This window comes from Papilio xuthus, unplaced genomic scaffold (genome assembly GCF_000836235.2).
Source record: "Papilio xuthus unplaced genomic scaffold, Pxut_1.1 DF828142.1, whole genome shotgun sequence".
Lineage (NCBI taxonomy): Eukaryota > Metazoa > Arthropoda > Insecta > Lepidoptera > Papilionidae > Papilio > Papilio xuthus.
This window is the reverse complement of record NW_013530507.1, coordinates 1,329,479-1,345,736: the sequence shown is the minus strand read 5'-3', so window position 1 is coordinate 1,345,736 and position 16,258 is coordinate 1,329,479. Positions and strand designations below refer to the sequence as shown.

Below are 16,258 nucleotides of genomic sequence, written 5' to 3'. Positions count from 1 at the left end.
TCGAATAAAAAAAACGACCAAGGAGTATTTAAGTTATCGTTGCATACATTGTTATGGAAATTGTACCGCAGTTAAATTTTCTATATTTAATTGTAACTAAACTTATATGCATGTGTCCAAAGAATGATCTGTTCCGCTTTATATTTCTTTACGAATAAACAATTTCTGTACAAACAACAATTACGAGCCGTCTTGAATAGAAAATTGCAATAAAATGTAGAATGGTCGTGAATATGTCTCTAGGTTAAAATGTAAATGTCATGTGTGTGGTTTAATGAGCTTAATAGCACAAAGAGGAATTTAATATATCAAAATAAACTCTGAAAAACCACGATGTTTCACATCTCGGTCTGTTTTGCAATTATATAATATTGTATCGCCATCTAGCGGCTAACACGCTATACCGTTTTGTATTCTTTTGCTAATGTTTTTGTTTGCTATAAAACAAATCTTTTTTATTCGCGAGAACTAAGTAGGTGAAAAAATAAGAAAAACAACAAGTGTGCTTTAGTTATAAGCTTATTTTAAAGATATTTGAAGGATGTGTTTAAATTTTCAGCGAAATCTTTTCATCGATAATTCGGGCTCTTTGATTTACAATTGTCTTCAAATATCAAACAAAATAAGATATGACCTAAAGGTCCATGTTACCAGGTCATAAAACAAAAAAAATGTCAAACTGCCAATTTGATGCTGATAGTTTGACACTTGACAGTAAACAGTTGGTTGACGTCTACCTGTGCTGTAACAATTTGTTTCAATTATTTGTTGTATTTCTATGATAAAATAAGTGAAGTTATGTGTAAAGAGAAAGTATGATATACACAGAGTGTTGTTATATTTAAAAAATGTGGCAATTACTCCAAACACCTTGTTGTCAGTTATTACGCCAAAGGTAAAAATTTTACCAATGCCAAACTAAATGAATGTTATTTAACATTGTAATGAGGAAAATTAACATAAGTTATTTATTTTCAGACATATTTTAGCGAAAAGCAATGGATACTTTAACAGTGTAGTAAAAAATAAACCGGGTTTTACAACAAAACATTTATTTAGTTCTGCCCAAAAGAGTACAGAGAGAGCAAACACTTTTTTAATTTGTAGCCCTTGGAAATTGTGTGCAGGCATAAGTTTAGGGTTGGGAGCACGCTTATTGTATAATGGGACTGCATTTTGTAAAGCCAATGTCACAAGGACAATCCAAAGAAGACCAAACCTACATGATGACAGTGCAAAGTTTGATTGGAAAAGGTTTTTCGAGTATTTATTACCACATAAATGGTTATTAGCGGCTGCAGTTGCAGTAAGTATTGACTATTTAAATCTTATCCAAAATTAAATTACCTTTGAGTGATACCACTTGACCAATTTAAATTTAGGGCTTTAGGCAGAAGGTTTAGTCCTTAAAATCTATTCTATATTGATTATATTATAGCAAAAATAAACTGGCCAAATACAAATAAATAAAACACTGTTTTTAGGTTACTTTAAGGTGTTAACTTCTTTTCAGTCAGCATTGGCAGTTGCTTTCCTAAATGTATACATACCAGCTATGTTGGGGGTCATAGTAAACATCTTAGCCAGTATGAAACACAATCCTAGTACAGATTTTATTGAAGAGATCAAAATGCCTGCATTAAAAATGATCTCATTATATATTGGACAGGTAAGCTTTAACATTTGCTAACTTTTCCTTGTGATTTCCTCTGTATAGAAATACTAGCTGTCGACCGGGACTGTCTGTGCAGAATTAATAAAAACTTAATAAGTAGCCTGTGTTCTTCCAGGCTATATTCTACATGTGTGCCCATTTCAAAAGAAATTTAAAATAGTTTTGTTACTTTCTTTTAACAATTTATTTGTTTTACCAATGAAAACCTAAATACATTTTATTATGAAATTTAAATAGTATACATTTAAAGTAAATAAAAATCTAATATGTTTCTATTTATTCCAGGCTATTTTCACGTTTTTCTACATACATCTGCTGGCTCAAGTTGGGGAGCGTGTTGCAGCTCAAATGAAACAAGATCTGTTTGTGTCAATTTTAAACCAGGATATGGCATTCTTTGATAGAGAGAGAACAGGAGAATTAGTAAATAGGTATATTTGCTAAATATTTCTAATATGATTAACATCATCTTTGTAAAGTATGAGCTGACCCCCTTGACTCTGTCAGCATAGAATTAAAACAAACTTTATTTGTAGCCTATGTGTTCTTCCAAACAATGTTCTACAACTGTGCCCAATTTCATCGTAATCCAGTGAGCTGTTCTGGATGTACTTTCTAACAAATATCAATACACTTGCTTTATAATATTAGTAAATTTGTTTTCTTGTTTTAGGATAACAGTTGATGTTCAAGATTTTAAAAGTTCATTCAAACAAACTATTTCCGGAGGATTGAGGGCTATTACACAAGTAAGCAAAAATATGTTTATTACACATTTATGAATAGTGTACTACATAACCAATATAAGAGCGTCGGTGGCTCAGTGGTCAAGCACTTGACTTGCAATCTGCAGGTCCTGGGTTCGAATCCCGCCATGTACCAATGTGTTTTTCGATTTTCGATTTACATATGTACATTTTTTTGACGTTCTTACGGTGAAGGAAAACATCGTGATGCAACCTGCACATATCTGAGGAGAAATTCAAAGATACTTGTAAAGTTAACCCGCACAGGGCCAACCTGGTTGACTATTTCCTAGTCACCCCTAACTTAAGGTAGTCTCCGAGCCCTTTAGTGGGGACGTATAGTGAGCTGATGATGATGATAGTACCAATGAAAACAAGTTATTATAAAACCAAATTTAATCTTATTTCACCACTATTTCTAGGTAGTTGGTTCCGCTGTCAGTCTTCTAGTGATATCTCCGCATTTGACTGGGCTGACATTGATATGTATACCATCTGTTGTCATCGGAGGCACCTTCATTGGGTCTTTATTAAGGAAGTTGTCAAGAGAAGCTCAAGCCCAGGTAAGTTGATAAGATTATTATTATAATAGGTGTAGTGTTTTCAATTGATTTGTGTAAAAATCCTGTCTTGTGTTTAAAAATGTGTGTTTGATATGCACACAAATTATATTTCAATTGTAATTATATTATGTTAAGTTGTGGTTTATTTAAAATCGATGATAAATCTTATTATCTAGCTCTTTATTATACAATACTAGTTGTCGCCCGCGACTTCGTCCGCCTGTTATGAAAGAACTAGTAGACTGTGTGTAGCGACCATGCAGCCATTTTGATAATACCTTCTAACACCATCCAATGGTTTGGATGTATGGATGGATGGAGGTATGTTATTATGTATTTCCAAAAAAAATATAGAACACTATCTGGAAGAATACATAAGATTCATTTTGATAACTTTGCAAGGGTTTAAAATATCATTGAAATATGTCACAAATATAAAAATATTTTTTTTTTAAATTTCAGATAGAGAAGACAACTCTAGTAGCAGAAGAGGCGATATCGAATATGCGTACTGTTCGTGCGTTCGCGGGCGAGGCGGAGGAGGCGCGGGCGTTCGCGAACGAATGTGAGGCTGCTGCAGCTCTCAGTATGGAGCTCGGCCTCGGTGTAGGCATGTTCCAAGCTGGCACTAATCTGTTCCTTAACGGGTAAGACTTAGTAACAGACGCTTTGACACGTATTCTCATCTCTCTTACTCTTTGGTATAATACTGCAATCGAAAGCTATGTTTATATACATAATATTTTGTAAACGTACAAGAGTCTGTTTCACAATATCTAAGTTAGTCTTAAGTAAGGGAACATACCCATACTACGAGACCTATTTTTTTTAGTATTTTCGACCCCTTCCTCCCCCTCGGTGACCACTCGTAGTATATGCCAAGACACCCCCCTCCTTTAGTTTTTACGTAGTAATTCATAATTATGTTTTTTAAGTATTTCACAGGTTAAAATTGAAAAATAAATAATTAGGCTAAAACTCTTCTTTATAGCATAAGACTGCCAGCATACTTAAATTACTAGTGAATTATGTGTTATGAAAAAAAAAACAACTAACGACTACGTGACTAAAATCTGAGCCACCCCCCCCCCCTCCTGTGACTGACCGTAGTATTTTAAGGAGTCCGCTTTTAATTTAATTTTTTTGTACCTTTTTTGTGTGGTAATGAACAATTATTATATTGAATATGATCAGTATGGTGTTGGCGACGATGTTCCTGGGTGGACACCTGATGTCCACGGGGCAGATGTCTGCGGGCGACGTGATGGCGTTTCTGGTGAACGCGCAGACAGTGCAGCGCTCCGTCGCTCAGCTCTCCTTGCTGTTCGGCTCCGTGGTGAAGGGTCTCAGTGCTGGGGGACGTGTGTTCGAAGTTAGTCACCTCACTACAACTTAAGCGTCAATAGTCTAATGGTTAAGGGTACGGATTTCCGATCACGAGGTCAGGGGTTCGAATTCCGCCATTCGACTATTGTCGTGAACTATATCCTAGCACAAGCCTACAGCTTAGTTGGAATGGTAAAAGAAATACTAGTAAATTTACAAAAAAATGTGCTTATATTTTTAGCAACAAAAAAAACTTCTATAGTAACATGTCAGAAACGGGACAGTAAAGGGCCACCTTTAATGGACAGAAGGGTACAAAAATTTTTCTTTACCCGTCTTATACATCTTCTACCCTTCCGAATCTAATTAAAATTTGGTGGTGGATAAAAAAGTGTGATTATTTTTTTTTTTTTTTGATGTTTTTTTTAATTTTTTTTTAATATTCAGTATATCAATAAAGAGCCTCAAATGGACACGTCGGGTAAGAAAGTGATCAAGTACCACGAGTTCCACGGAGATATAGAGTTCAAGGACGTCGCCTTCGCGTACCCCACACGACCTGAAGCTGTAAGTCTCTAACTCTTGGAATAAATAAATGTCATTTAATTAATAAATTTACGAGTAAATAAGGCTAGAAAGCACAGCGGAGGATACCATGTTTCCAAACTAGCTGTCGCCCGCAACTCTGACCGCGCGGAGTAAATACAAAAAAACATTTAATTAGTAGTCATCCATCCATCCATGTAAAAAGTTTTATTGTTTAAAGGAAAAATGTAAAACATTGTATCCAAAGAATCATTTTATTTTCATTCCTTTGTTTTAGTTAAAAATCAAATTAATTTTATGTTTTCATGTTTATTAGGTTGTTTTGAAGAATTTCAATCTGAAGATACCGGCGGGTAAGACGGTGGCCATTGTTGGCACATCGGGTAATGGAAAGTCAACTATTGCTGCTTTGCTAGAAAGGTACGTTAAAAGAATCTTACCAATATTATGAATGCGAATGTTTAGATGGATGGATGTTTGTTTGATAGTATCTCCATACCGCTGCATGGAACTCGATCCTCTCTCCTCCGTCAAATCCACTTACCCTCCATCTTTTCATTATAAGAAAATTGTAGGAAGGGGAAGAGAAATATATTAGGCCTCCTACACGCACAGAGAGTCGGACAAAACACGAAGCTGACCTTGAACCTCAATTACAAGAATCTTTGACATTTTTGATATTGTCATGGAGGCGCTAGTGTGCTATTGTAGTTAATTTCACATATACCCATTGGATAAGATACGTTTGTTGATCTATAAGTGTTTTTTTTTTCAGGTTTTATGACGTTAATGAAGGCTCGGTGACAATAGATGGCGTTGATGTACGTGAGATGGATTGCAAATGGCTGCGGGGCAGAGCGCTAGGGCTTATCAGTCAGGAACCTGTGCTCTTTGCTACAACTGTCAAGGAGAATATAAGATATGGTAAACCTGAAGCTACTGACGATGAGGTAAGTTTTTCATAAAGTATTATTTTCCGACTAGCTTTCGCCCGCGACTCCGTCCGCGCGATAAAAAGAATTAGTAGCTTATGTGTTCTTCCAAACTATGCTCTACGTTTATGCCGAATTTCAGCGACATCTATGCAACCTTTATGGAGATACCTTCAAAAAAAGCATCGATCCAAACATTCGCATTTATAATATTAGTAAGAAGTAAGATTATAATTTATACATGAAAAGTGTATAAATATACCAAAAGATGGCGTTGCATGTAATCGAAGAGTTCACTTTGCATTCGAGAAGAAAACAAAAAAGCTACAATGTTATAACATTAATACAAAGTTTTATGTAATTAAATTATGCTTTAGGTTTATCAAGCTGCGATGACGGCCAATGCTCACGACTTCATTACAAGCTTCCCCGAGGGCTACAATACACTGGTAGGAGAGAGAGGGATGTCGCTATCTGGAGGACAGAAACAGAGAATAGCTATCGCACGCGCTGTACTAAAGGACCCACCAATTATGATACTGGATGAAGCTACAAGGTTTTTATTAGTAGTTATATTTGCTAGTAATAGTAATAGCTATTTTTAGACATTAGTTAGAATCCTTTGGTGCGAATGGCGCGCTTTTGTTACAAAGTCAAGTGTCAGAATGATTAGTGAGGGGACATAAACGTCGACATTTTAGTAAGGCTAGTGTTGTGCCAGTACAACGGCAGTGTCGGATTTTCTTTCTAACACTATTTAGTTATTTTTTAAAGGTATCTAGTGTTATTTGTAGTCCTCTATAAATGAAGAGGCTATACGATGTAGTTTTTTGTGCTTACTCGATTTTCGCCATTTTGGCACTGATGGTAGCGGTTTGTGGCAGTGGTGTAGATTCCCACATATAGTATTGTTAGATTTAACTATAATGTCACATCAACAGGTTCGTTTAAGTTGGAACGAAGCAAAATCAATTTTAAAACAATATCTATCCATTTATTATTTACTAATGTTTGTAGTATGTAGAAAATATATTTAACGCCATCTATTGTGTCTTTTTGTATATTACAGTGCTTTGGACTCGGCCAGTGAGAAGGTTGTGCAAACTGCACTAGAGGGCGTGTCTCGCGGCCGCACCGTGATTGTTATTGCGCATCGTCTCTCCACTGTCATGCAAGCTGACATTATTGTAGTTCTCAACAAAGGGAATATTGTAGAGGTACGCACTCTGTCTCTTTCGCACCTTTGCGTATTTATCTGTCTGTCTCTATCTTTCTCTTCATAATAGTATACGCTTAAATGTCGTGGTATTTGTAATACTTTTCATTTTTTAATTTATGCTGTAACTGGCCAGTATGTTTTAAATTGGCCTTACCATGGGTTACTGAGTCCAAAATCTCTTTTTAAAACATATTGTCATCCCTGTCATTATCTTTGACGTGTATGATACATCAATAGGTTTTAAACTGAGATTTTGGTCTAAAAAACTCACGGTAACACATCTATTTAAAATAATTTAATATTAGTGTTAAAAATGGCGTATAGATGGCGCTGATTTTATTAAAGATGTAATATAGATGGCGCTGTTAATAAGTTTTTGTAATTACAGATGGGTACACACGAACAGTTGAAAAAACAAAAAGGCTTCTATTGGAATCTTATAAAGCAACAGGATCAAGATCCCGATGGAACTAGAAATCTATAAATATAGAAATAATTAGTAAAATATTTTTATTTATTTGTGACGTGTATAATTCCAGAATTGTACAAACTTTTTATTTAATTTTAAAAAGAGCGTCGGTGGGGACGGTTCAATACTTGACTAAGTGTTGAACAGTCCCCACCGAGGGACTCGGAACCTACCATAAGTTAAGGGTGACAGTGCGGGTTGGTTGACTTCATACATATCTTTGAATTTCTTCTCAGATATGTGCAGCATCACGATGTTTTCCTTCACCGTATACAATAGTAATCAATTTAAATAGATTTTTTAATAGAGAAAAATATAAAAAAAATAGTGTTGAATTATATTTGTTTTACTTGTTGTTCTAAGGGTTTGTTGTTTGTGAATTACGTGATGGTATATTTTAAATGTTTTGTCTTTATTGTTATATCTGTGATCCATTAAATCAATGTAGAGACCAAATAAATTACATATAATAAATACACATTATTTAGTACATAAGCAAAGATGTAATAAATTAATTTGTTTCTATTCCTTTTTTATTTTAACAACTAGCTGTCGCCCGCGACTCCGTCCGGAATTAGAGACTTAGTAGCCTATGTGTTCTTCCAGAATATGTTCTACATATATGCCAAATTTCAGAGATATACATGCAAACGTTCTGGAGAGTTCAAACATCGATACATCCATCCAAACATTCGCATTTATAATATTAGTAACATTTACCAGTATCAAATATATTTGGCGAAAAAAAAATCTTTTTTTTTTCTTCTATATTATTTCATTGGTTCTCAAAACCTTTACACGACTTACTAAGATGAAATGTTTGTTTTACGTTATAAGCAAATTTTGCTTGAAAATTTTAATGTAAATCAAGTAACAAGGTATACGACCAGTCTTGGCCCAGTTAGTATAAGATAAGCGAGAGACGACCGACAATTTGTTCTATAAGCTGTACTTTGTTTACGTAAGATTTTATAAATGTAAAATAAAGATTTTATTAATTAAAAACCTTGGGTTGCGATTTAATAACTCTAACTAAAAAAAAGTTTTTTTTTTTTTTCAAAAACTTACTTACTGTTTAAATTTTAACAATGACTATCTTATTGTTGAGTCTAGGTCAAAGTATACAGCTGACGAATGTTTTTTTTCTTTTTTTTATATGATACGGTGGCAAACGAGCAGCCACCTAAAATCGATGAAATATCGAAGTGACCGTTGCCCATAGACATACGCAATTGCATATGCGTTGCCTACCTTTATTTATATTTTCACTTAACGTGATAAAACTGGCATTAGTCAAGGAAACTATTAAAAATAAAAGCCATCATCCGAAGAAATATTTATTGCATATTAGGATCACGAAAATTATTTTGTACAGTATGTAATTTTTAAACAACACTGACAAGTTATTTACAATACCTAAAGGCAGATATATACCACCTTTTGAGTTTACATTTTATATTTACAGATAATAACAATTTTTTTAGAATTAGACAATATTTATCTTAGAATTCAAGTATACTGACCATACATTACTTACTCTATGTTTTACCACCGACAACTAATCTATGATCTTGTCATAGAGTAAATGATTCAGAGCTGACTTGTCTTTGATATTTGTTATAAAAATTACTGTTTTGAAAAACGTTCTACGGGTCATTTAACTTTTTTTTAAATTCTATTGGTAATTTGGCCCTCATTCTATGGTTATAAATGAGAAATTGCAGATTAAAGCTGTTTAAAATGATTACGTCTAGCTCCATAAAAACAAAAGGAATGTAGATTAGCAATTTTCCTCCGACTCGGCAGTTGTAAAGGTTAGAAGATCAAGGACATTATTGCGCGGCAGTTGTCAAGTCAGCTTTGTTATATTAAAATTCCAAGAAATCTAATTTTAATTCCTTGGAATTTATTAATTATTACTTTAACACACACATTAACAATAATTAATATTGAAATTAAAAGGGAATAGTGAATTTACATTGACTAGTTATAATAGTTATTTGAGCTATCGTCTTAGTATTTTAATATAAATTTATATGCAAGTATTAAAAACACAAGATAAATATGAGATAGCAAAGTTTTTTTTTAATAAAATGTTTGAACTAATATACATACAGTATACAGTGTACATATGTATACAGTGGTTTAATTTCAGCGTTCCCTGGACTGTATATTAAAAACATTTGTATATCCATATGTAATTGACGCTGTATAATAAGAACACAATAAACATATTATATAAATTGTAATTAACTAAAAACAATTTAAAGAGATTGTCGTATCTGTCATAACTTAGTCTTTGACATATTATGACACTTTTATTCTTAATGTAATTGATAATTTTATATTTTTATCTATAATTTTAGACAAGGACAGCAAGATGATTTTTATGGTTTGTTTAGAATTTTTTTTTTACTATGACATCAATAATTATAATTTTATTGATAACGTTTACTTTAACCTACTACATCGATATTAATACGTATTAATATTAGCTATACAATACACATGTATCAAACTAAAATAATATAGTGCGTTAACGTTATCTGACCCGGTGTTAGTTTTTGGCAGCAAGTATGTAAAATATGAAAAAATATGAACAAGGATCTTGTGACAGTTTATGACATTAAAAGGAGCCTCCTGTAAGTAGTAAAAGGGTAATTTTTTATAATTTCCCACCGGGTCAGATAAGTTCGTCGGTCTATACTTAATAACAATGAAGACAATGGAATTATTATAGATAAAAGAAAGTGTGAAATTATTTACAAATTCATCTGCTAGAATTCTTGGATCCCTAAACTGTCTGTTTTATTTATAATCTTTGATATTTGCATTTTTTTTATATTATAGCTTCTCAAAATAATATTATGACTGTGTAGCTTTTTGGGCAGTAAAAAAACAAAGGTAAATTTTCAACAAATGGGCTTTAATATCATTACCAAAAAAGCACACCCTGTTTCACAGTTTTGGTGTTCTCAAAAAAAAAGATCTATAAACCAGTTTCAAAATTTAAAAAATGACAAGAGATTAAGAATAGACACCACAATTATTAATTTACTCTATATTAATTACGAACCAACTTACGAAGCTTATAACTCGACTAGAATGAAATGGTATGTAAATATTGTCTTTGGTACTGTATAATCAAGTTTATAAATCCTTGCCATTCCTACTATTATAAATTTGTACGGTTATACGTATATCACTTTTAATTCTTACAGTTACTTAAATAAAATCAATTTTAATGTTCTCGCACAAAGACGCTTTGAAAAATCTCGCCTGTTTTTGAGGCGCTGGGTTGTGGTGGGAGGTAGTTGGCATAGTCGCCTATCAGTGTCGGAACCGCTACAAATTTTTAGGATCAGCTTTGATAAACCTCCTGAATACCCTCTTTAGGTATGTAGGGTTCCTCAGTCTATATTACAGGGCCGGCGTTAGGGTAGGGCGTGGTTGGGTGAACGCCCAGGGCGCTGGACATAATATCTTCGCATACATAACCCTATTAACCTGCCTCCCAAGACATGGTAAAAAAGGGTGTCTTGTCCATGGCGCTAGTAGAGCTAAAATCGTTACTGAATGGTTGCAACCGCTTTGCTTTGTCAGTTTGCCACCTTATACTGCAAAAAAAATTGAAGGAGCATCGCTGAAGAGCATTCATGAACATGACATCGAGGTGGTAAGTTTTGTTTCTGACTATTCAACACGATAACTTGCGAAAGACAGCGATAAACTTATATACAGTACCAAATGCTTAACTACCGTGATCTTAATATCACCGTCATCGTAGGCCGAAGTGAACCATCACTGAGGACAGCAGCAATAGACAGGTGACGCTCGACGTGATGCCGTGTATCGCGCTTGTGTTGCGACGCAGGATCGCCGCCATCTTGTTGCCTGGAATTACACAAAATGGCAGCTGAATTTATCTATATCAATAGAAAGAGAAAAGAATCAATATCGAAATATTTTTTTTCGTAAGGGATAAAATATGCCGTTGCTGTACAATTCAATAATGTAACTTTACATTGCTTTAATTTTCATTTAAATCCTTTAAATTGATTGATGCAACTTATTTTCAATAATAAAAGGTATAAAATTACGTTATTGGAGTTAACAAACGCATTACACATTCGATTGGGTTTCGTCTTTCAATTTAACAATTAAAAGTATATGAATTTAATCCAATTTGTAAAGCTTTTCATTGATTGCAACTCGTGTTCATGTCTCTGTGGTATATTTATCTGTAAATTTAATTCAACGTTTTCTTTTAATTTTTCGTGTTTCACACATTTCCACAGCAGTTATAAGACACCCTATTCTGTGCACGTTTTATTCCTTTGCAATGAACTGTTTCCAGCTTTTGAAAATGAACACGCTTTTAGAAACGAGTATATGTTTGGAGATTAAAAAAAATCTGCCTTCAAATACGGGGATAAATTTACAACTAAAATCTTGCTGCTTATTGAAAAATTTACTGTCCAGGAGATGATTAAGGGTTCTTGTGATCCTGGCACAAAGCAGAAGGTCCCCGTGGTTTTGGTGAAAAAACAAGATTAAAATAGTACTTACTGCCTTCAGAGACGAACACGTGTATTGAGGCGGGTTCGGTGTTGCTAGCGCTGCACGTGTAATTGCCGGAGTCTTTCAATGTAGCGCCTCGTACTGTGAGCCGCGACTGTGTACGCGCACCCGGCTCCGTTTCCACCGTAATGCCGCCACGCGTCGCATCGTAGTTTATCATGCGGTCGTTGTGGTACCAAAATACGTATTGCGGTGGCGTTGGACTCTGGAAATTGAGAAATAGTTCAACAATACTATAATTGAAGGACGATGTCTGAACTTAATTAGAATATCACTTTTATTGGTAGAATAAAGAAGTCATTTATGTTAAATATTATATTGTTTCTAAGTTAAAGCGGTACTTATAAGTTAAATTCATAATTTTACGACTCTTTAAGGAAATTTCAATAAATTGGTCAACGTTATATCGTTTGAAACGTCTACCGATAACAATTCTGTCTCAGTCAACAAACGTATCAATGTATTTGTCCTTTTTTAGAATAGAAACAAAATTTTACCGAGCTATTTACAACAGTCGTATACGGTATCGTTAGGGCTGCCACCTTTCAATAAAGTTGGACCCGAACACTGGCTGAAAAAACTCTTAACCAGTGTATTGTCGACCAAAAAAACTACGGCATCCATTAAAGAACAAACAAAATATATGACTAACTCTGCTTTATACAGGACGATGAAAAAATATTATATCTAGCGACATGTTTTACCCACGTTTGTCGTCTCGGCATGTAGTTTAAATGCCACCATGTACCTCTAACTTTGGGTTTGACCTGTGACAGCCCTAGATACTGTTGGTCAGCGAGCCATCGAATTTACGGCCACCATAGCGATAGTCGTTAACCCGTAACAGTGAGAATACCATTAGTGACCAATAAAAGTTACGAATGATCTCATCGCTATAACAATACTAGCTTTTACGCGTCCAATTGCCGACTATATACATATATGTCTGTACACGGAGGGATATCCGCGTGATTAAATGGAAGATATCGTCTGGGGATTACGAAATTTGGTTCGCAACTAATGTACCTACAATTTTGTTTGAATGGACAACGAAAATAAGTGAACGGTCCATTTGACGTTATAGCAGTTATAAATGTTGAACTATTAATATAAAAAGATTAAATTCTATTCAACAATTCAACTACAATTTCTATTATATTTAAAATACAATTTACTAATTTTACTTAATGTTAGCTGCAATGAGTTTAACTTTCAAAGACGAAATATATCAAACATATATGCATCCCTGTCATTATCTTTACAAAAACAGAGACATCAGTATTTTTGAAGCTGCAAAATAAATCTGATTAAAGATAATGATATCACTTACTTTCTCAACAATACAGATGAGATGTATAACGCTGCCGAGGTCGACGTGGTGCTCTCCGGATCCCAGAATGAAAGCTTCGGGCACCACGATTTGTAGTCGTACGTAATGTGACACAATACCAGTGCGAGTTGATACCTGAGGATTAAACATGTATTAATATTCTTGGAAATGAAACGAGTGATAATTCTGATTCTTGAAAGTGGGACGAGTCTGAAAGATTAGTAAATGTCACATTCCTCCTTGAATTTATCATTAGCTGTCGCTCGGTCTCCGTCCGCGGGGAGTAAAACAAAAGACATTAGGAGCTTATGTGTTCTTCCAGGCTATATACTATATGTGTGCCAAATTTCATCGAGATCCGTTTAGCCGATTTAAAGATACCTTCAAACAAACATCCATCCATCCATCTAAACTTTCGCATTTATAATATTAGTAAGATATGCAGGTTTTACGATGTCTTTCGTAGTACATTAATAAGACTGTTATTTCTACAGAAGGCACTCAAGATAAATCATCTTATTGCGCATATGTACGGTATAGTATTAGCATTTTAAAGCGGCTTATTAATTTAGTTAACGCAAAAATGCTTAGGTTAATTCGTATTAGCGCTCGGGACGTGGACTACGCAGCGAATAATTCGTCTTCTACACTTTATAATTGTCGCTAAATAAAAGAAACGAAATATCTGTGTTTGGCCTAAACAATTCATATTTAGGTTTTTTTAAAGCGCTTTGACGACTAAAAGCATTCTATCCCGTTTTTGTATGTCATTCCGCGAACGCATTTGCAATTTAATGAAACATTTGAGTGCCTGCTGCAGCGCGTGGAATTAGCTGTTTAATCAAAGCACCGTAGCTAGTACTGACGCGGCGGTCTTTTGTTTCCAGCGCCAATCCACCGTTGGAATGTTTTACTTGCTTGAATATCTTTTGTATTGCGTTTACATAGCTTCGCTTTGCTTTCAGATTTTTTGATTGAAAAATTGAAATGTGAGTTTTTTTACGTAGTGAGTCGTTAAGGAGTATAAAGACTAATAGAAATTGAACTTGCTTCTGTATTGTAATATAAATTTATTTCTGATTCGGATTTATAAAATATAAATTGTTTCAATAAAATATAACAGTCCAATCCAGTTAAATAAATTTATCAAAACATTATTAAATTAAAGTAGATCAATTTCAGCGAATCGTTTTATTTTTTGTTTAATCAAAAAGCAAAGAAATAAACGAACATTTTTAAATCTGTTATTCAACTAAACCTTTGACATCAATTCGTTCAACATATTGAGGTTAAGTAAATTAAATGTATAATTATTTTACTGTTAATATTAATTTGAAGTGAATAACCAAACAATTAAGTCTGTCCAATCGGAACGTTAAATTTGGCAAAAGAGTTATCTTGTTTTGATATATAACATATCTGGTATAGTAATAAAAAGCCTTGAATAATATTAACAGAAGAAAGACGGACAAACGAGCAGTGGAGGGCGTTGGATCAATTAATATTAGACAATAGATTCAACGCACATAAACATGCACAACGCCAGAGAAACCGCAGATGCGTTGCCGGCCTCTAAGGAGATTAAATGCTCATCTCTTGAAGGCCTAAGTAGTATCTGTTTGGGAAAATTTGTTTAAATATTTAGCTAAAAATAATAGTTAAATAATTTCGTCTATATGCTAAATTTAAAAACGGAATTGTTTATCTATCAAGTGAATTAATCCTCAGCACACTTCTCCTTCTCATCCTTTCCTTACAAGGAAAGGGTGGAATCGAAAAGAGGACATAAAACCTCCGCTGCGCACACTTAACAGACGAAACGTAAAATTACATCCACTGCACGCCTGTCTTTGGTATACTCGTAGTATTGCACTGGTCGAGCCTGTCCATTTGTGCAACAGATGTTGTTGCTGGCGTCTACAACTGCTATAATATTATTAAATCATTGTTATCATTAAATTAGAATAATACTGATAATTATGTTATATTGTAAGAGACACCGTGAGTGAGTGTCAAGTCTCAGAAGATGTCGTGGACAGAGCGAAGTGGAAGGGACGGATTGGGAAAGCTGACTCCATCACCTTGTGGGATGCAAGAGGGTGAGAGAGAGAAAGAGAGAGAGTGAGTGCTTCTATAAGAAGCTGATCGTAAAATATTATGACGTCATAAAATAAGAACATCAACTAAATAAGATTTAATATTCGATATTCGGTTTATTTATTTTATCGTATATTTTTATACCGTCTGTTATTGACACATGAAGCTTCGTCTAAATTCTCGTTAACGTAACATCTCGAACAGATGCTACCAAATAAATAGCTAATCTGAATAATACGTAATCTTTTCGTACTTAAAGTTATTAAATACAAGCTGTCGTCTATGACTCCGTCCGCGCAGTTTAAAAAAATGTTAATTAGTAACTTACGTGTTCTTCCAGACTATGTTCTACATCTATTTTAGCAAGATCCATGCAGCTGTTTTGGAGATACCTTCTAAAAACATCCATACATTCAAACATTCGCATTCATAATATTAGTAAGATAATAACGAAAAGCCCGACATACTTTGGGAGGTTGTATGTGTTTTGTATGAATTATTTGTGTTTGTTATATGTTATCTGTAATCTAGGCTTTAAGTGTTTTGAAGTGTGTCTAATGACATAGCGTACTAGAATAAAATGAGTTCCTGTCTTGGGATTTAATAATCTAGGTGTGTAATTTTGTCTGTCTTATATCAGCTTATAAGTTAGTATTTACTTCCTATAAATTAGGTAGTAAATTATTCATGATTTAGATTATAAATTCGACTGAAAGTTAGGATTGCTAAAATAACATTTAACTGGAATTTAGCTTCGCATACGATGAGGGTATT

General features: G+C 34.1%; 2 protein-coding genes across 3 annotated transcripts in view; one reads left to right on the top strand and one right to left on the bottom strand.

Annotated features, from left to right (window-relative positions):
* The first annotated feature begins 722 nt into the window (after positions 1-722).
* LOC106114052 (ATP-binding cassette sub-family B member 8, mitochondrial) lies at positions 723-7,673 on the top strand. Its single transcript, XM_013307128.1, has 14 exons — positions 723-895; positions 979-1,306; positions 1,514-1,669; positions 1,961-2,106; positions 2,349-2,424; positions 2,844-2,984; positions 3,447-3,631; positions 4,179-4,356; positions 4,758-4,877; positions 5,173-5,276; positions 5,632-5,806; positions 6,166-6,344; positions 6,858-7,005; positions 7,396-7,673. Exons 1-14 carry the CDS (start codon positions 849-851, stop codon positions 7,489-7,491), a joined length of 2,079 nt encoding a protein of 692 aa, XP_013162582.1. The 5' UTR covers positions 723-848; the 3' UTR covers positions 7,492-7,673.
* A 2,667-nt stretch (positions 7,674-10,340) lies between these two features.
* The window catches only part of LOC106114290 (hemicentin-2), a 220,266-nt gene continuing 214,348 nt past the window's right edge, over positions 10,341-16,258 (bottom strand). For both annotated transcript variants that reach the window (XM_013307429.1, XM_013307428.1), the window contains 3 exons: positions 13,388-13,522; positions 12,046-12,262; positions 10,341-11,370 (listed from right to left, as the gene is read on the bottom strand). In XM_013307429.1, coding sequence (XP_013162883.1) covers positions 11,255-11,370; positions 12,046-12,262; positions 13,388-13,522 — 468 coding nt within the window. In that variant the 3' untranslated portion in view covers positions 10,341-11,254. The remainder of the gene's footprint in view (positions 11,371-12,045; positions 12,263-13,387; positions 13,523-16,258) is intronic.

Coding starts and splice junctions, on each gene's coding strand:
- LOC106114052 (XM_013307128.1), top strand. CDS start 849: ATGTGGCAATTACTCCAAACACCTTGTTGTCAGTTATTACGCCAAAG. Junction 896..978: donor TGTCAGTTATTACGCCAAAG/GTAAAAATTTTA, acceptor ATTTATTTTCAG/ACATATTTTAGCGAAAAGCA. Junction 5,807..6,165: donor CTGAAGCTACTGACGATGAG/GTAAGTTTTTCA, acceptor ATTATGCTTTAG/GTTTATCAAGCTGCGATGAC.